This window comes from Mesocricetus auratus, unplaced genomic scaffold (assembly GCF_017639785.1).
Source record: "Mesocricetus auratus isolate SY011 unplaced genomic scaffold, BCM_Maur_2.0 Super-Scaffold_100008, whole genome shotgun sequence".
In the NCBI taxonomy this organism is placed as follows: Eukaryota; Metazoa; Chordata; class Mammalia; order Rodentia; family Cricetidae; genus Mesocricetus; species Mesocricetus auratus.
Window position 1 is genome coordinate 58,475,329 of NW_024429192.1, and position 20,314 is coordinate 58,495,642.

Consider the following 20,314-nt stretch of genomic DNA (forward strand, 5'->3'; position numbering starts at 1 on the left):
GTTTTGGAGGCTGTTCTGGAACTCTCTCTGTAGACCAGGCTGGCCTCGAACTCACAGAGATCTGCCTGCCTCTGCCTCCTGAGTACTGGGATTAAAGGCGTGCACCACCAATGCCAGGCCTGGGCTGACCTTTAAGAAGCAAACCCTGACCTGGGGAAGTGGAGTGCTCCTTTACTCCCAGCACTCAGGAGGGCAGAGGCAGGCAAGTTTCTGTAAATTCAAGTTTTGCCTGGTCTACATAATGAATTCCAAGTCAGTCAGCACTACATAGCAAGACCCTGTCTAAAACGCTGCAGCAGCAGCAGTCACAGGCCTCCTCTGGCCTTTCTAGCCAGCCATCCCCACCACACACCATGCCACAAACCCAGACACATCGAGGCCTCAGCCCTGAGTCTCTCATCTTCAAGAGACCAGAGCCTATGCTTCTGCCCGGAACACCCAGAGTTACTGAGCAAGCGAGGACTTTGTCCCTCTCTTCTGGGCTGGCAGGGACATTCTGTCTTGGATCCAGTGAATCCTAAAAGGCTCTTAAGGTGGGATGGAGTTTGAAGGGTTGGGGTAGTCCAGGGACAGGCAGTGATCAAAGGCATAAGAGAGAGGTGGGAGGGACCAAGTCTAACACATAGGGAGGAGTCGGGAGTCAGGAATCAGTCAGCACAAGAGATCAAATTCCTCCCGGGTGAACTCGGAGATAAAAGGCTGACACTGGAGGTTTGCAGAGGTAGAGACAGCAGGGGAGACTGTCCACTCACTTCTTAGCCCTCACCCAGCAGAACAAGGCTGTTAGCACCACAGCACGGGACAGAAGCCTCCCCACTCTTCAGTGTCTGCTGGCCCTGCCTGCCTCTCACCCTCACCCTGTGTCCGCCTGAGAGACCAGAAGGATGGAGCCCGGAAGGACTCAGATAAAACTTGACCCCAGGTAAGTGAGGGCAGTGGGCCTTGGGCTCGGAGTCAGTTGCTAAGAAACAGCAGCAGCCCCTGTATCTCTGGCCCATCCCTGCCCAGCCTCCTCACTGGGCTCTTTGACTTCCAGCACTCAGAACAAGACAAAATTGAAAACCGCCTGCAAGTCCCCTCGGGCCTCAGGGAGATGGGATTGGATCGGTGTGTGACTGTTTCAGGGCTGTGAACTGACTCCCTATGGGGCAGGGGAAGATTACAAAGGTGAGGGCTGCAGAAGGCACCCCTACACTTGCTCAGAGCTCCTGACCAACAGTGGGCAGGCCCGTCCCTGGTGCTGCTATGGAACCGCTCCTCCTCCCCTCCTTTTTCTTTCTTCCTGTCTGTCTGTCTGTCTTCTGATAGAGTCCTATCATGTCACTATGTAGTTGAAGCTGGCCTCAAACTAAGACCCTCCTGCCTCACCTGCCTCTCCAGTCCTGGGATTACAAGCCTGCCTTAACATGTCTGGCTAAGAGTCCACTCTTCCTCGTGGACCCTGCTCATCCTCCCTGGCCAGTTAGACTACTGCCCTGATGGAGCTGCCCACGGCTAACTGGCAGCTTGTTTTATGCTCTAAACTAAGTCAGTTCTCCAGGGCTTCAAGGAACAATGGACGGACTAGCTCCGTGCACTCAGGAGTGTTTGGGGTGTATCAAACTGTCCAGTCTGCCACCCCTTCCCCAGCTGCCTGGTTCTGAGCAAACTTGTGTCTCTCCAGGTACACAGCAGATCTTCTGGAGCTGCTGAAAACCAACTACAGCATCTCCTCTGCCTGCTTCTCTTACCCTCCCACGGCAGCCCAGCACCTGAGAGGTGAGTCGGTGGGCATGTGCACCCCAGAGGGAAGTCAGGACAACTGGGGGAGCTGAGGAGAGCTGGTTCACAGCCAACGTGAGAGGATGGCTGGCCTGCTGTTAATAATGGCTAAGACCTCAGACAGTCAGTTCTCCCAAGGAATCAGTGGACCACAATGAGACATGAAAATCTACCTCAGGGGACAAACTGGAGGCTGGGCCTCCACCCACCCCAGCCTCAAGACATACTCAAACTGGGAACACTAGGGTCTGGGACATTTATTTGTGTTTCTGGCTTTTAAGACGGTCCCCTTGTAGCTCAAGCCCCCCGGAGTGTGCGCACACGGCCTGAGGGAGCTCACAGCTCTGCAGAGGCGTGGCCACTGTGAGGAGTGGCTTGGTTTGTATGAACCTGCAAACGTGTCCTCCCGGTGTCTAACTGCTTTTGTAAGTGGAAGGTGTCGGAAAGCTGAGCTCATGTTTCCTGCCTCCAAACTACTGAGAACGAAGTGACGTGTGTGCTTCTAGGAGGGAAACAATCAAGCAGTTTTTAAAAATAATAATAATAATAATTTATAAACTTTATTTTCTGTGCATTGGTGTGAAGATGTCAGATCCCCTGGAAGTGGAGTTACAGACAGTTGTGAGCTGCCATGTGGGTGCTGGGGATTGAACCCCAGGTCTTCTGGAAGACCTAGGCCCAATTTCTCACCTCTCTAGCCCTAATCAAGCCAGTTTTATCTTGTCTCCTACACCATGATTAACCATTTCTGAAATGTGGGGCCCTTGGTTACTTCTTCCAAAACAGACGGCTAAGCATGGGGACACTGTCGTGTGCAGCGGGGAGCAGATATGGCCAGGCCCTTGGGCTAAGGATAGCTCTGTTTCAGATGCTCTGAGCCAGAGCGTTGTCACCTGCAGGTGTCCAGAGATGCCTGGTGACGCTGTGGTTAGCGACAGCAGGTGGCTGCTGCGCCCATCTTCAAGCACCTCATATTTAGAGAGTGGAGAGGGTGGGACAAATGTCATCTTACACCAGATGGCCTCAGCCCAGGAGGTATTTGGCATGTCTGGAGACAGTTTGAGAGGTTACACTGGAGGTTGCCTGCCCTTAGCATATAATGGGTAGATGTTAAGGAGGTCACTAGACCACCTACAGGACACATTACAGCCCTCCATAGCACAGCAGTGTAGTCCTCTGCAGTACAGGCCTCCAACGCAACACAACCCTCCACAGTACAGCCCTCTACCTCACAACCTTCCTCAGTACAGGCCTCTACCTCACAACCCTCCTCAGTACAGCCCTCTACCTCACAACCCTCCACAGTACAGCCCTCTACCTCACAACCCTCCACAGTACAGCCCTCTACCTCACAACCTTCCTCAGTACAGGCCTCTACCTCACAACCCTCTGCAGTGCAGGCCTCTACAACACAACCCTCCTCAGTACAGGCCTCTACAACACCACCTTCCTCAGTACAGGCCTCTACCACACAACCCTCCGCAGTACAGGCCTCTGCCACACAACCCTCCGCAGTGCAGGCCTCTACCTCACAACCCTCTGCAGTACAGGCCTCTACAACACAACACAACCCTCTGCAGTGCAGGCCTCTACCTCACAACCCTCTGCAGTGCAGGCCTCTACCTCACAACCCTCCACAGTACAGGCCTCTACCTCACAACCCTCTGCAGTGCAGGCCTCTACCTCACAACCCTCTGCAGTACAGGCCTCTACAACACAACACAACCCTCCGCAGTGCAGGCCTCTACCACACAACCCTCTGCAGTGCAGGCCTCCGCAGGAGTTAAGTGTCAGCAGTACCCGGCCTCTGAAACCTTGCCTTGCACAACACAGTAACTCTCATAACTCCTTCTACCACATGCGTAGGTAGAACCACAAGGATTTGGAAACAGGTCGACTCTCTGGGTCTCTCAGTCAAGTAGGCTGCCTGGTGAGGCTGCAGCAGGAGGGACACGCAGGGTGCACAGTGAGGATGGTGACAGAACCAGCCAGCGGGCTCCCACGTTGGCAAGGTTGATGGTTACTCGTGCAGGAGCTTGGGGCAATTGAGAGGGCTGGGCAGGTGAGGTGGGGCCTGAATCAGGTCAAGCCTGAAGGTTGTACTTTATCCTCAAGATGGAGTCACCAGTGAGGGCTGTACCATTGGGAGGGGCTGAATGGCGTTTTCAGGACCTTTAACCAGTAATCAGAATGACTTGGGGGAAAGAGCTTGGGTGAAGCAGAGATAAAAACCAAGAGGTTGTTGACCCCATTGAGCAGGCCAGAACAGGTCAGCAGGAAGGAAAGAAATAGAAAATGCAGCCAACAGAAAGCAGGAGCCCTGGTAAATATTTAGACAGGAGAGTGATTCCGAGTAGTGGCCGTGACCGACAGGAGACAGGACAGGAAGGAGGAGGTGGTGAAACTCCTTCAGCTTCTTTGTTTCTTAAGTGGTTAAGAGGGGCTATTCTAAAACGGTGGAAGCTTTTAATAATCAGGTGTTTTAGGGTTTGTGACATGATTCCAGTTATAATTTTAATTTGGTTTTAAATTTAACTGCCCTAAACATTTATCTAAAAGACCCAGGACGGTTTGGGGAAGGTGTGAAGAGGGAAGCTGCCCGGCAGCGATGAAGGCTTGGGTTCAGCTTTGGCAGCTGAAGCAATGAAGTCCCAATGGCAAAGGGCCTGGGGGAGGAAAACCACAAAGCCTCGGGTCTAGAGGCAGCACGAGGCCTCCATGGGGTCCACACAGAAGCTTAGGAAGATGTGCGCAACACGCAACAGCTGCCTATCCCCAAGGAATGAATGCACAGGACATTGACCTTAGTTCACGCAGATGACGGACATAAACATAAAATGAAAACACTCTTATTTAAAAAGTACAAATTGTCTTTATGATTAGAAACAGCAAATAATTTCTTAAAATTCAAGAAAGGACCAGTGATATGGCTGGGCAGGTAAAAATGTTTGCTGTCCAAGCCTGAAGACCTGAGTTTGACACCCAGGACCCATGTTTAAAAAAAAAGCTGGTGAAGAGGCAGCCACACCTGGTATAATATATAATATCTGCAAATAACATATAGTACCCATGAAACCCAAACTGCCCCTCTCCTCCAGCCCAGAAGTTCTAATTCCAGGCATATGCCAGGTAAATTCTCCTGTCTGCATCTAGGAGACACACCCAAGGATACTAGCTGCAACATCAGCTTCTCATGATGAAAGCAATAAAAGTTACAGAAATAAGGTTGGGCAAAAACATTTACAGTTTGTAAGATGCCATTTGCATAAACTATTGTGCATATTTGTTTTATTGTAATTATTTATTGTTAGTGTAGTCCTGGCTGTTCTAGAACTCTCTCTGTAGACTAGGCTGGTCTTGAACTCACAGAAATACTCCTGACTCTGTCCTGAGTACTGGGATTAAAGGCTTGCATTATTGCTGCTCTGCTCAGCCTGTTTTTTTTGTTTTGTTTTGTTTTGTTTTGTTTTGTTTTTCGAGACAGGGTTTCTCTGTATTGTTTTGGAGGCTGTCCTAGAACTTGCTCTGTGGACCAGGGGGGCCTCGAACTCGCAGAGATCCACCTGCTGGCGCCATCAACTCCAGCTCAGCCTGATTTCTTGTAGAAGCCAGTTTCACCAATCCAAGGGCAGCATCACCACAATGGGCTGGGTCCTCCTCCCATCAATTATTAATTAAGAAATGCTCTGAAGGGTTGACCACAGTCCTATCTTATGGAGGCATTTTCTCAATTGAGGTCCCCACCTCTCTGATGACTCTAGTCTGTCTTGAATAGTGATCACACTTAAAGAGCAGTTACTACTATTTGGCAACAGAACAGAGAACAGCCTGATGAGCTCCCTGCATCAGGGGAGGGGATAATATGAAAGTATAGGAAGATGTAAAGAATCTCTCTGAGCCAGGCATTGGTGCACATGCCTTTAATCCCAGCACTCAGGAGGCAGAGGCAGGTAGCTCTCTGTGAGTTCGAGGCTAGCCAGATCTATAGAGCGAGTTCCAGGACAGCCTCCAAAACAATACAGAGAAACCCTGTCTCGAAAACCAAGAAGAAAAAAAAGAATCTTTCTGAGCTGGGCAAGCCTCACCACACAGGCTGCCAGGACGAGTGGGCTGAAGTCTACGCACTGGGACAAAGAACACAGGCCCAAGAGCCAGCCCAGCAGAGGTCAGGGAGAAAATCAGAGGCCACAAGAAAGCCTTTGGGGGGCAGAAACAGCTCAGCATGGCTGCCGGAAAGATGAAAGTGTAGGAGTGAAATCTTCAGCTGGAAACACAGAGAAGAGCTGAGATGAAAGGGTTTTAATTAGTGGAATAATTACACACATTGATGGAGTCCAATACGCACATACAAAGTACACTAATCAAATCAGTGGCTAACTTCTCCAAAATTCAAGCTCCTATCTCTAGTCTTTCATTAAATGTGAACTATAGTCACCTTAGTGGACTGTGGAACCCTAGGTGTCCCCCTGTTACCCAGTCTCCCTCTATACACTCCTGCTTTCTGCTGTGAAAGACAATGCTGTCCCACTTCATTTAGAAAAACTCCCTTGAGTCTGGAGAATGCAGGGTGTGGAGACCCCAATTCAGAGGCCAGAGGGGAAGCCAGGAATGGGCTCCTTGGAGACGTCCGAGAAGGGAGCAGACAGGGTTTGAGCTTTGGTGTGCTTGTGTGAGCACACCATCCCTCATGGCACACTGTATGCTAGTGTCAGAATATGCACAGCTGTGTCACCTTTTTAATGGAAAACTTTTAAATGTCAGGGGCTAAGGGGGATAGCTCAATGGGTCAGTAGCTTGCCATACAGCATTAAGGACCTGAATTCATATCCCCAGCACCCACATAAAAATCATGGGGAGGTATATATGTACACCAGCACTAGGGAGGCAGAGATGGAGGGACCCTCCCCCCAGAACTCGCTACCTAGCAAGTCCAGTCAAACTGGTGAGCTCCAGGTTCAGTAAGAGACCTGATCAAACAAGGTTAGGCCTAGTGAGGTGGCTCAGGAAGATGTTCTTAATTGAGGAAAAGTTAAAGACTCTTTGTAGGATCAGACATGATGACACACACCTTTAATCCCAAGCACTTGAGAGCCAGGGGTAGGAGAATCTCTGTGAGCTCAAGTCTAGCCTTCTCTATATATCTGAGTTCCAGTTCCAGGCTAGCCAGAGCTATACAGTGAGACCCTGTCTTAAAACGCGCGCGCACACACACGCGCACGCTTCTACTTTATTCAGTAGGCGTTACTGGAACAGCAACTGTCCTTCAGTTCACTGGCATCTCTCCCCCTTCTCCTCCAGAACTGGGTCCATTGGAAATTGCCCTCACCATCATCTTGACCTTTTTTACCATGGGTTCAGTTGCCATCTACGTCGAGGATGCTATTTATCTGTACAAGAACACCCTTTGCCCCATCAAGAGGAGGACTCTGATGTGGAGTAGCTCTGCACCTACGGTGAGGATGCTGGCACCGGTCCTGGAGATGGGGCAGGCTGACTGGAGAGTTCTCCTAAACTCATTTGCTCTAGAACAGAACAGCCTGCCAGCACCATGTAGTACTGGAGAACTGATCTCCACCTGTTTGAAAGGCCAGTGGCCCGTGGGATGAAGTCTTCTGTTGCAAAGGACTGAAGAGACAGCAAGCCACTCAGCACCAGGCCATGCCACTCCTTTCCCCCTTACCTGCTGTTAAAAGCAGGCCACCTTCCAATACACAGGCATTTGTTTCCACAGGGCCGTGCTCAGCGTGGCCCTTCTGCTGTGGGCTTGTTTTTTCTTTGTTCCCCCTGTATGTACTGAACAGTCTACCACTGAGCCACAGCTCCAGCAGCTGTAAGCCGTGCATAGGATCTGCATTTAATATATTCAGTTATTTCCCAATTGCAATTTTTATTTTTAAAATGCATTATTATTGTTATTATTATTGCTAGTGTGTATGCACGCCATAGCTCATGTTAGAGGTCAGAAGACAAATTTGTGGCGTCTCTGCTCTTTTTTCGCTCTTATGTGGGTTCTGAGGATTAAACTCATTGCCAGGTTTTCATGAGCTGAGCCATCTCATCAGTCCTTGCTTCTATTTTGGTCGGTTCTGGGTACAGAGCCCAGGGTCCTATGCATGCTCTACCACTGATGCAGCCACAGCGGCTACCAAGCAGGACTAGTGCCTTAAACACACAAGGCTTCTTTGAGCCCTCACTACAAAAAGTTGGGATGGTCTGCCCCTCTTACCCCCCTCCCTCCCCCGCCTCCCTCCCCCACCCCACCTAACACGCATCTTGCTCTTCTGCAAGCAGGTGGTGTCTGTGCTCTGCTGCTTTGGTCTCTGGATCCCTCGCGCCCTCACACTCGTGGAAATGACCATAACGGCGTGAGTGTCTGGCCCCGCCCACCTCTGGGGATGAACACCCCTTTACTGTCCTTTTCTGATTCCCAAGCCTCCAGAGCCCTGTCTGTAAGCCCCATTGATATGAATCTAGCTCTTGCCCACCTGTGCTAATGTGAGACTCTTGATCCTGCTTGTGCTCAGGGAATGCCTTTTTGGGGCACACTCCTCTGTCACCTGTTTGTTCCCAAATTGCCCCTTCCCAGTCCTCTGGACCCAGTTACTTCCCTCTTCCACATGTCCTGCATCTAAAACGCCAGCCTCAGTTGGGCAGCAGGGGCTCATGCCTTTAGTCACAATATGTGGGAGGCAAAAGCAGGCAGATCTCTGGGTTCAAGGCCAGGTTGGTCCACAGTTAGTTCCAGGACAGCCGTGGAGAAGCCGTGTCTTGAAATTGAAAAACCAACAAATATGCCAGTCCCTTTGCTCTTTCCCCCAGCGAGTGCCGCCCCTCCCGGAAATCTTTAGCAGCAGAGGGGTTCACAGTGGTGCTCCCTCCCATCGTGCCTGCAATCCCATCTCTCTCCCCCAGGTTTTATGCTGTAGTCTTTTACCTGCTGATGCTGGTCATGGTGGAAGGCTTTGGGGGGAAGGACTCAGTTCTGAAGGCACTTCAGGACACCCCAATGAGGGTGCACACAGGTCCCTGCTGCTGCTGCTGCCCCTGCTGCCCACCCCTCATGCTCACCAGGTAAGGCAGAGGAGGGGAATCCCACAGGGATAAGCCATCTTGAGGCTCTGCAATCCCAGTTCATGGCGCTTGAAATTAAGGCTGTATGGGACAGTCAATGGTAAAGGCAGACATCCCACAGCCAGAAACCGCCACATGGACTCCCGCCCCTGAGGAGAGGGAAATAGAGGAAGAATTCTTTTTCTTTTTCTTTGTAATGTGGATTAGTGTTTTGCCATGGATTTCTGGTCCCCTGGAACTGAATGACAGTTGTGAGCTGCCATGTTGGTACTGGGAACTGAACCAGTTCTTCGGGAAGATCAGAGTTCTTTTTTTTTGTTTGTTTGTTTATTTGTTTTGATTTTGTTTTGTTTTTTTCTTTGTTTTTTGAGACAGGGTTTCTCTGTGGCTTTGGAGCCTGTCCTGGAACTTGCTCTGTGGACCAGGCTGGCCTCGAACTTACAGAGATCCACCTGCCTCTGCCTCCTGAGGGCTGGGGTTAAAGGTGTTTTATATCATGCCCAGCTTGCACTGCATACTTTAGTGGCAAAGCAAAACCTGCTTTGCCCCTCTGCCTACTTTGAGTAATGGACTTGAAGTCAATACTTTGAGCTCGTGCTCAAAAGGCATCAACAGAGACAAGTGTGAGGCCGGGGGTTCCCAGTACCCTCCATCTACCCTCTGCTGTGCCTTCTTCATCCCTGAGACATTTTGTGTCGTGATGGCAGCCCAGCCTTAGGAGCTCAGTGGAGAGGCCAGGCTTCCTTAGGGCGCGTGGTTTATGGGTCCGTGTTAACTCTCTCCCTCCCTCAGGAGGAAGCTCCAGCTGCTGATGTTGGGCCCTTTCCAGTATGCCGTCTTGAAGATAATGCTGAGCATAGTGGGCCTCTTTCTCATCCCTGATGGCATCTTTGACCCATCAGACGTAAGCCAGGAGAGGGCAGTAAAGTCCAAGACTTGTTGTCTTTGGGTTCTAGAACTAATATCTGAGCACCAGCAATATACGGGCGGGGTGGCCAGAGGGGAGTAACAGCCCAGAGAATCTGGTGGGGAGATGGTCCAGCCTTTGGGGCTGTTGTATCCCCTTTCCCCCACACGGAGGAGGAGGAGAAGCAAAGAGAGGGTTTGTCTCCCTGAATGCTTTCTGGTCTGCCACCAGATCTCTGAGAAGAGCACAGCTCTGTGGATCAACACTTTCCTGGGCGTGTCCACGCTATTTGCTCTCTGGTCTCTGGCCATCCTTTTCCGTCAAGCCAAGGTGCACCTGGGTGAACAGAATATGGGATCCAAATTTGCTCTGTTCCAGGTAACTGCACCCCAGAAACGGTGTTTGGCAACACAGGACGAGTTAGGACTCACAGAGGCAGAAGTGGACTCCATAGTCTCAATCTTTGGGTTTTCTGGGAGATTTGGAACATTATCTCCTCCCCTGCCATTTTATCTTTCATATGCCTTTCTGTTCCACAAACACCATCAACCAAGCTTAAAACAATAGAAATGCATTGTTGCACAGATCTAGAGCCTGTAAAAACCTGAAATCAAAATACAGGCAGGGTCATAATCTCTTTGGAACCTAGAGAACCCAACTTGCCACTCCCACTCTGGATCTGGCCAGCAGTCCATGGTGGGCCTTCCTTGGCCTTCTGCTGTATCACTCCAACCTCTGTGTCCATCATCGTATGACCTTTCCCACCTGACTGTCTTTGTTTTATGTGCTTGATGCCACTGGGTATCTGATGGTGGCCATGAGATAAACTGATTTTTTTTTATTAGCAACCCTAAAGAATGGTGTGGAAGCAGGGTTATAATTTGCCTGAAGATGAAAACTACAACCATTTCCCGTAGTTTTAAATCAATCCTCCATTAACTGCAGAGATTAGGTATACCTAGTCTGTGCCGGCCTAAGGACCAGGGGTGGCAGAGCCAGCCTCACCCCCACACCTGTCTCTTCTATTCCACAGGTTCTTGTCATCCTGACTGCCCTGCAGCCCTCCATTTTCTCCGTCTTGGCTAATACCGGGCAGATTGCTTGCTCGCCTCCTTATTCTTCTAAAATAAGGTCTCAAGGTGAGCACTTAGGGCTCCTTTCTGTGTCACGGGCGAGACTGGGAGCAGATGGGGAAGAGGGGACCTAGGAACAAAAGTTGGGCCAGCCTGATGTCTGCTCAGAATGTGCAGGAAGAATCCAAGAAACCAGGCAAAGGCTCTGAGGACCCTTCCCTCTCTCATCATAGAGAATGGCAGCGTCCCAGCTTGAGGCTAGTCCTAATGGCCAAACCAGGAGGGCAGGGGCTCAGTCCTCCCCATGGAACAAGAATGGGTATGGTTAGGAAGCAAACTGCCAGGTCAGGTCACAGATACCAGAGCAGAGTTCTGGCTACCATTAATCTGTCTTGCTCCACACAGCAGTTTGGTAGCCTTGGGTCCTGGTTGGGAGGTAAACTGGAGTGCCTCTTAGCTCCCTTTGCCAGGGCTGCTATAGCTCCCTCCTCTAACACAGCATGACCTCTGTCATGTTCCCCTCCACACTGCAGTGATGAACTGCCACATGCTCATCCTGGAGACCTTCCTGATGACAGTGCTGACACGGATGTACTATCGAAGGAAAGATGACAAGATTGGGTACCAGAGTTGTTCGGCACCAGACCTAGACTTGAAACTCAAAGCCTGAGGAGAGTGGCTTGGACTATGGAAAAGATACTGTCCTTCTCAGGAGAGCATGTGATTTCTTCTGTCCCTTGGCCTTAACCAGCGGCTAAGGCTCCCACTGGCAGTGCAGCTGGCAGCTTCCATGTGCCATAGGGATGAAGGTAAAGTGCAGTATGCTGAACTGTTTTGAGTTTTGCTCAGGGAAGGCATTTGAAGTTTATAATAACAGAGTGTCTGCATTGGCATGTTGCTTCTGGGGGTGCACACCACTACTGGCCACCCTGAGGCTTCTGAGGGTGCCACTATTGGTCACTCTGAGTCTTCTGGGGGTGCATGTCACTATTGGTCACATTGAGCTTTTGCACAGCAGAATAAACGGGAGAAGAGTATGTGTTTTATGTATGGTTTATCTGATACAAAAATGGGAATAGATCTTAGCTGGGCAGAACAGCATGAGCCTAACTTCTAGAAGCCAGACTCTGCATGCAGTACAAGCCATTCTTTCCTTGGGTGTATCAGTTGGCCATGGGAGGTCTGGAATCCCCTTGTGCCAGCTTTTTGAGTTTTCTAAAAGAAGCCGCAAGCGGAACTGCTCATTAATACTGTCATGAAGCTTGATCTTGAGGACAGAAATCAGGACAAATCCAAAGGAACTGAGAATACAAATAAAAGCCCCCAATACTTAACACATTAACACATGTAAGCCTGGTCAAAGCTACAGGAAATAGAAACACCAGGCAAAACCACGTGGCCTTTATTTGGCTAAATGAAAAGAACCAAAATAACCTTAAACAAACTATTAGACAGGAAAGTGACTCACTGAACTCTGAGGCAAACTCCCCATTGACTCACTCTGGTGATGAGCAGGTGTTCATGCCACGGGACTCTTCCCAACAGTGTTTCTGTTTGGGAGCCTTGATGCAAAGCACCTAGGCAATCAATTCTCACTGTTTAAAACAGCTCCTCCAAGGTGGTGGAAGGTGCTCACTTCAAACCCAGTAGAACCCAATCTGGGCCATCCAAATGCAATCCTGGTCTCTAACCCAATCTCATACCAACAAAAAAAATCTGGCAGACAGACTATATTTCTTTTTTTCTTTTAGGAGAATTAACCTTTAATATTATTAAAGTCCAAGAACATGTTGTACTTATTTTTTCTGAAAAATAGAAGCTAGGGACCATTCTTTATCCCATGATAATCTGTGTGTGAGAGAAAACAATCATTGTTAATGACTTTGAAAAATACCTTTAAAAATACTTATATTGGTAAGCTTAAAAAAATACCATTAGTTTTTAAAACATTGTTAAGGAAGCTTCCTTTGAACCCGTGTGGGTTCAACTTCGGCACATGTATGCTGACAGAGATCTAGAAGCGTTGGTTTTAAGGTGAAAGCACGCAGGGAAACAGAGCTGACTAGAGAAGGGATTGGAAAGCTGATGAGGAACAGATCTCAAAGACAACAGCCTCTATCTCATGAGCTACAGGAGTGACCGTGGGCTGGGGAGAGCTACCGTGGAGGGTTATTCCAGATGGCCCGCCAGATGCGCAGCCACCACCGAGAGTGACTGCGGTGCTGCTGAGGAAAGTGACTGGAAACGGTCTCTTCAGCCTCTTCTTCGGGATTTCCCGCCTTCTCACCCTCTCAGCCCCTTCCTCAAAGGGTCTTTGGCCTAACTCTCAGGAGCAGCTGCTGCGGGCACTAGCGATCCATTTCTACTTTCTCTGTGTGGCAACCTCTCCTCTCCATTCTCCAGTCTAGCATCTGAAAAGAGCAAGGTCCCTGTGCAGCCCACGTCCAGGTTGGCTGCTGTGCCGGCCTCCTCTCAGAACCGGCTAGAAGGCTCCTGTCTGCAGCTACTTCCTATGGCATGGAGGCCGCGCCGTGGAGGCCAAACAGCTTCAGGCTCTCCCATCCTTGCCCCCTGACCCTCCCAAGCTGCCTGCTTTCTTACACGGCCTTGGGGGAAAGCTCTCAGTTAAGAGTGCACAGGAAGAGGTTAGGATTGCAGCCAGACACAACATCCAGATGCTTAACCACACTTCACTAGGTACAAGTGGCCCACAGGGCAGCATCCCAGCAGCACCTTTTTCTAGCACCTAGGAGCACACTGACCCTCAGTACCTAGCATGCTGCACACCCTTCTGCCTGCTATCTGAGAACATGAGTTAGGAGACAAGAAAGAAAGGGTGAGGGACATTCCAAGAACACGAGCATAGGCTAGTCTGGCTAAGGTACACATCTTGTCAGTGTCTAGGCTCTGATGCTGGAGATCCTTTCCCTCTCCACAGTGCTAGCTTGGGTGGCACACACTGAGAGAACAAGCAGGTGAGTGGCAGCAGTGAAGCCATCACCTTTGTATACCTAGGAGAATAAGGCAGAGAGAAACGGATCCCCAAAGAGAAGACCAGAGTAGAACAGTTAAAACGAGCTATGCAGTGCTACATAACACGAGAAAACACTAATTTCAACAGCTCTGACAAAGGATTCCAGGCCAAGGCCATATACACCCTATCTGATAGTGAAAACAGCACTTCATGAGGAGTTATGGAGTTTCCACAGGCCATCGGGACACCAAGTTGTGCGTCTCTGATCCTCTCCTGTGCTCTGCCTGCCTGGAAGATAGTTGAGGGCCTAGGTAGGCCTGCCATGCAGGCACTGTGTGGTGCTAGCCTCAGACCCTTAGGAAGTAGCAGTTCCCATCAGAAAGTGCCTCGGGAGGACCATGTTATGAATGCTCACAGTCCTAGCAGAGGTACAAGGAAAAAGAAAATGCGGTTTTCTTTGCTGAAAACACTAAAGCTCCACCCCCACAAGGGGTACTTATGAGTGACAAGTAGGTCCTGGAATAAACAATTTTGCCCTAAATGCAGCTACAGGCTGACAGTGATGAGCTCCTGGGTCCCGTAGCTGAGATGAGACAAAAGGGGTCTGAATACATCAGCTCACACTCAGTAGCACGTGTTGAGAATCAGCATTCTTCGATTGAAATTCAAGTTCTGTTTCCTCTTGGAACCAACAGGAGTGGAAGCATAACCACCAGCACAGTGGGCCAGGGGGCACGGACCTCTGTGTGCTAGCAGTTTAACGCATGCCTGTGGCTTCTGGAGGGGCGGCAGAGGAAGTCCCTGCCAGGCACAGTTCTTAGGAGAATAAAGCGTCTCCATGGGACACTGATTGGAGCATTCTCAAGAGGAGCAGAGGTCAATAAGTGTTTTAGAGATCAAAGTGTTTTCTGACGCTTTGCCTGTGCGCTCTGTGAAAATCTAAGTGTTAAATATGGCAATAAGCAACATGGGTTAAGGGGTCAAGTTCAAGCTGGGGACATTTACAAAGCATCCTTTGTATAAAGCCAGGCATGGTGCTGAGATGGCAGCTGCAGGGTGAGGGATGTATTCCCAGCAGAAACTCAACCACAGCCGCCCTGGCACTAGACTGAGTTCATCCCACCATCCTCTGCAGTCCCAGCAGCCCTCAGTGCCCCTTCCTTTACAGGCAGGTTGCAGGAAAGAGACTGACAAGAGCTCCCAAATAACAGGCAACAGAATTTTCTGAGAAGATGAACACAGCAGAAAAACCACAACTGCCGCTCTGTGGTTCAGTTGCGTCCCCATCAGTGTCCAAAAAGAAACTCCTCAGGGAGTAAGAAAAGTGAGGCTTAGATCTCCTCCTTCCCACAGCCATGCTGATACACGGCCAGCAGGACACTCGGAATTAGGAGCTAATTCAGGCTTTAGGTATTTTAGGGAAGTTAAAATTGCACAGTCTTGCCAAATTGCGCATCAGCATGGCCCTTTGAAGGATCTGGCAAGCCACTTTGCTCCAGAACAGAAGGCAAGCACTAGTGTCAGGAAGAAAGGCCTCTGTGTGGTACACGCTTCCTTCTTCTGCCCACTCCTCAGGGCAAAAAATTAGTTCTACTTACTATATTTGAAAGACTAATTTTTAAACAATTAATAAAAATGACAATTTCCCTGTCAAGATTACATGAGCATAAACAGTAAAGCAAGTTCTGGGGCGGAAGATGGACGCAGAGCAGGCTTCTAAGGTGTGCTCAGCTGACGGAGGCCTCAGGGCACAGGCTGTTTTGTTTCCCCCATTCCCAGGTCCTCTGGCCCTATTGTCTTTTCTTTGTAGATGTCCTTAGGTTTAGTGTTGGGATCACAAAATGGAATTCGACAGAGCTTCTGGAGGTGACGGGCAGGGGGAGGGGGAGGGAACAGGGATGAAAAGTTAGTCCTCTTCATCCTCGCTGATGTCACAGGTCACAGCCTTGCGCCTAGAGAGACTTGCTGGGGAGGAGGATGGGGAAGTCTTGCCAGAGAAGGGCCATCGAAAGGAGGGGGAGGGGGAGCGTTCATGAGTAGGGCTGCTGCTGGGACTCTGCCTGGGACTGATGGCCTGCAGCATCCGACCTTTTCCCTCTTTCAGCATGTGTTTCTGGGGAGGCAGACCAAAGGGAGAGTTAGAATATACCTATGGACCACACGAGTCACCACCAGAGCCTCTGAAACCCCAAATTATTTTGAATCTCCCCTATAATGAATGCTTTCTCTATTGCTGAGGACCAAAGCTCTGGCTTCAAGCATTGGAGGGAAACACCCTGCCCTTACTGTGTCAAACATGACTGAAGAAGACAGGAGGACACAGCTGTAATCTAGCAGTTTCCTCTCCACACTGGACCACTTATCTAAGTTTGCACCGGTTTGTCAGTCAGTCTTTCCTTGACTCCCATCAGAGACATTCTTCAAGGCTGCTTAGTCTGCAGTGCACACAAGGCCAAACACAAAGGCTCCCTCATGGGACTCTATTTGGTTTGAGGGCGCTGCTATTCTCACTGGGGACTCACAGCAGTGCCTCATGGAGAGGCAGCTTGTTTTTTTCCTTCTCTTCCATGTAAACCCAAAACATATGTAGCCAAGGCTACCTACTTATCTTGACTCCAGATGTCAAGGCTGATAGACAGCTGGCAAAATTACTAGGAAAATATGTGACTAGATAACGTCTTCATTTTGATGTTCCTTTCTGCTCAGAGTCTATATTCCTTTCCACAGCATTGCAAGTCTCTTGAATTCACTGTACATTGACTGGAGACTGAAGCATTAATATCACAAGTTCAAGACTGGCCTTGGGCCACATAGAGTTCAAGGCCAGTCTAGGCACCTGAGGGAGACACTCCCAAGTTTCAGGCCAACCCCATAATAAGTTCTTGTTTCAAACATAATAAATAAACAGATGAATTAATAAATAGATAATGCTGAGGGTGTAGCCCAGTGTGAGTGCTTGCTAGTATGCATACTATGTCCTGGGCTCAATCACCAGTACAGCAACAATGAAAAGCAGCATCCCCGCCCATGTGCCCTCCAGTGTCGGGAAGACAGGCTCTCACCAGTGCTCCTTCTGGACCAAACATTTCCAGGAAACTTCCAATGAATTCTCGGGACTTCTCCTCCCACTTCTGGATGAGGTCAATGCTCTTTTCTTCCACCTTCTGCACAAATTCTTTTGATTTTTCTTCCACATCTTTCACTTTCTTCTTTACTTTATCAACCCGTTCTTGCAAGTGATATTTCTTCTCCTAGGACAAAACAAACAGCTTTTAAGACATAATACCCAAGCTGGAGGAGATGGCTCAGGTTACTAAGCGTGCTTCCTGCTCTTCCAGAGGACCTGGGTTTGATTCCCAGCACCCGCTTAGGATGGCTCACACCTGTCTCTATGTCCAGCTCCTGAGAGCTCTGACACCCTGGCCCCTGCTGGCATCTGCACTCACATCACATAGACATATACATAACAATAAAATGATTACATTTTCAATTTTTGAAATTCTGCTTTGTTTATTAGTCTGTCCTGTATTTATTTAGCATAATAAGATTGCCAGGTGGTGGCAGCACACACCTTTAATCCCAGAACTTGGGAGGCAGAGGCAGATGAACTTCTGTGAGTTCGAGGCCAGCCTGGTCTACAAATCTACAAAGTTAAGAGCCTCTCTTTAAATATATTGATATAGTGTATTATATAATTTATACTTTTGTTGTTTTTTGAAAAGTGTCATGTTACTAGGACTGGCCTCAAAATTCTGATCTTGCCTATAGTCCTTTCACTAGAACAGATATATCTGTGTTGGGACTATAGGCAAACTCAATTATTCATTCCTGTTTGCTGAATTTTGTGTGTGTGTGTGTATGTGTGTGTGTACATTTATACATACATATGCATACATACATACATACATATACTTTTTTTTTAAAGACAGATCTCACTGTGCAACCTAGCTGGCCTGGAATACACAGAGCTCTCCTGCCTCTGCCTCCTGAGTGCTGGGATTAAAGGCATGTGTCACAACACCCAGCTTCGTTTGTCTGTCTTTGTATCAGTACACTGATATATTAGACTATATATGACTATGAGGGCAGAGCCTGCCTCTGTGCATCTCTGTGAAGAGCTCTGTGTGGTATCACAGCAGACTGAAAAGCGTGCTCAGTCCAGATGGCATGGGAAGTAAGGTGTGTCCTACAGAGAGAGGCAGAGAACTACGGGATGAGGTTGCAACTCACATTGATAAAGCTGACATTGAGCTCCTTAGCAGTGTAGCCCCTCTGTAGGTTCCGTCTTGCATATACATCATAGTCACGGACAATGCGGGTGATGATATCTGATGTGGAGATACCTTCTGTCCTTTGTGTTGGAGCAAACATGCCTAAGTTGAAACAGACAGACAAACACTATGATGTTCTGGCACATCATATGGGGACTAGACAGACTCTGGGAGCAATACACTTCTTTTTCTCAAAAAACCAGACTCCCCTTTAATCCCAGCACTTGGAAAAGGCAGAGAGAGGCAGGTAGATCTCTGTGAGCTCAAGGCCAGTTTGATCTACACTGAGTTCCAGAACAGGGGGGAAAAAAAAGCAGACTTATTACTATAAGCAAACTCTAGAGATCCAGCACACAGGAGGACTGAAGCAAGGCCTAGAATAAAGGAGGCACACACTGTCCTAATGGTAAGGAAGTGTGGGACTTGTCCTAAATTTAAGAGATTAAAATGAGATGTTTGGACCAAAAATTGACAGGTGTTGGAGTATGCGCATGTATACTGTTGTCCACAATTTGACTGTGAATTTCTGAGTTCACATTCTCTACTGTAAAGCAGTGTCACGGCTGACTCTCTGGAGTTGCAAAGACCCCATAAAGTGAAGCTGGACATTAACCCACTCACCTGCTTCTTTGATGTGCTTATACACGTCATCACTCCCTGCCGAAGAATAGGGGATATCGTCATGGGCTACGAAATCAATCTGAAAATAGGAAAACATCATCTCATCTCCAGGCTAATTGCCATTTGGAAAGACCCTGTAAATATCCTGGGGCTCAGAAAAAGGGAAACTGGCAGGGGCATGCCTCAAAGCAACCTTTTCTCTGCACCTTTCTGCCTGGTTCATAATTCTATAATCTGTTCAGAAACTAACCTGATTATTTATGACTTTACATAGGAAGTTTGCAGTCCCCTCTCTAGCTATCTCTCCTGGTCTGAGAGAAGTGCTACTGTCCCCCTGTACACCATCAGCATGCCGTGGTCAGTGGAGCAGGAGAGGTAAGCCAGCTAGCAGATAGAGCCTAGAAAGAAGGGAATCTCCCTGTCCTCTCAGCTCTATAGAAATGAGCCACAAAAAGGCTTCTAGAAGAGAGAAAGATTTCGTTATTGCTTACTTAACTGCTGTTTCTCTTACTTCCCTAGAAAAGGGGAATTTGGAAATACCAATTAAAGTCCTTTTACCAGAACAGATATATTAGTTCTACCAAGAAATGTAAGACCCAAAGTTACGAGTGTTTATCACTGTGTTGCTGTAAATACACTTCACAAGACTAGGAGAATTGCAAACCCTCATTTATTGACTCTTTCTAGATAGCCCGTAAGACATTGCTACTGTAATACTAACCTTAGCAAACTCAACCCCCAGAAGCTACACAAGTGTGGAGCAAGCTCCTCAGGACCTGAGCTGACATCTTCATCACCCAAGAACAAGTTGCCAGGGACAGCAAAGTACAGGCTCAAGCAAGCAAGCTGAGTGGTGGAGATTTACTACTTACAAAGTTCTCTGACACCCCTGTCTGGGGCCGGCTGTGCTGCAGAGAATACCTTGCTCATCGCTCTTGGCCCCACTGCTAAGTGCTGATGGAGGAAAGGTAGAGAGCCACAAAGGTCTGTCCTAGGCTGGTGAGATGGCTGAGCAGGGAAAGGCACTTGCTGCCAAGCCTCGTTAACCCCAGTCCCATCCCTGAGAGAACCGGCTCACAGGCTGTTCTCTAACCTTTACCTGTGTGCCATAGCTCCATACCATACAATAAGTAAATAAAATGCAGTAAATGGTCTATCCTAATCCTAAAGTTACAATAAATCTCCGCTGGCTTCAGGCCTACTCAAGTACCGCTTCAGAAGCATGGTGGCTATCTTTGCTCCTTCCTGCCTCCTGCAATGACCCACATACCCACACAGAGAAGTGACAATATGCACACTGGCTTCCCAAGCTGGGGTCTCAACTGCTGTAATAAACCCATAGCTTTCATGCCCACCTTTGTAGGAAGCATGCTTCAATCAGGGAGTACTCAAAGGCAGGGGCTTTTAAAATAATAATTACTTCTTAAACAAGAGTGAGAACACCCTTGGTTTTTGCTCCCACACAATCCAAAGCTGAAAGTAAACTGAAATCAATAGAAGAGAGCATGTGTTATTTCCTAAATGAAAAGTTTTTCTCTCTTTAATTCGGTTTTTGTTTGTCTTTTTGAAAGGTTTTATTTTTATATATTTTGTGTGTGCCTGGTGTCCATGGAGGCCAGAAGTTGTTGGATCCTCT

At 48.6% G+C, this 20,314-nt stretch overlaps 2 protein-coding genes across 4 annotated transcripts in view; one reads left to right on the forward strand and one right to left on the reverse strand.

Moving 5' to 3' along the window:
• The first annotated feature begins 682 nt into the window (after positions 1-682).
• Positions 683-11,849, forward strand: Slc51a (solute carrier family 51 subunit alpha). Its single transcript, XM_005071555.4, has 9 exons — positions 683-922; positions 1,664-1,758; positions 7,060-7,214; positions 8,053-8,126; positions 8,674-8,832; positions 9,625-9,736; positions 9,971-10,117; positions 10,773-10,878; positions 11,346-11,849. Exons 1-9 carry the CDS (start codon positions 885-887, stop codon positions 11,480-11,482), a joined length of 1,023 nt encoding a protein of 340 aa, XP_005071612.1. The 5' UTR covers positions 683-884; the 3' UTR covers positions 11,483-11,849.
• Positions 11,850-12,199: 350 nt separating this feature from the next.
• Positions 12,200-20,314, reverse strand: part of Pcyt1a (phosphate cytidylyltransferase 1A, choline) — a 36,718-nt gene continuing 28,603 nt past the window's right edge. For all 3 annotated transcript variants that reach the window (XM_040750924.1, XM_040750925.1, XM_040750926.1), the window contains exons 6-9: positions 18,679-18,757; positions 18,017-18,159; positions 16,849-17,037; positions 12,200-15,899 (exon numbers count right to left, since the gene is read on the reverse strand). In XM_040750924.1, coding sequence (XP_040606858.1) covers positions 15,693-15,899; positions 16,849-17,037; positions 18,017-18,159; positions 18,679-18,757 — 618 coding nt within the window. In that variant the 3' untranslated portion in view covers positions 12,200-15,692. The remainder of the gene's footprint in view (positions 15,900-16,848; positions 17,038-18,016; positions 18,160-18,678; positions 18,758-20,314) is intronic.

Coding starts and splice junctions, on each gene's coding strand:
- Slc51a (XM_005071555.4), top strand. CDS start 885: ATGGAGCCCGGAAGGACTCAGATAAAACTTGACCCCAG. Junction 923..1,663: donor CAGATAAAACTTGACCCCAG/GTAAGTGAGGGC, acceptor GTGTCTCTCCAG/GTACACAGCAGATCTTCTGG. Junction 8,127..8,673: donor GTGGAAATGACCATAACGGC/GTGAGTGTCTGG, acceptor TCTCTCCCCCAG/GTTTTATGCTGTAGTCTTTT.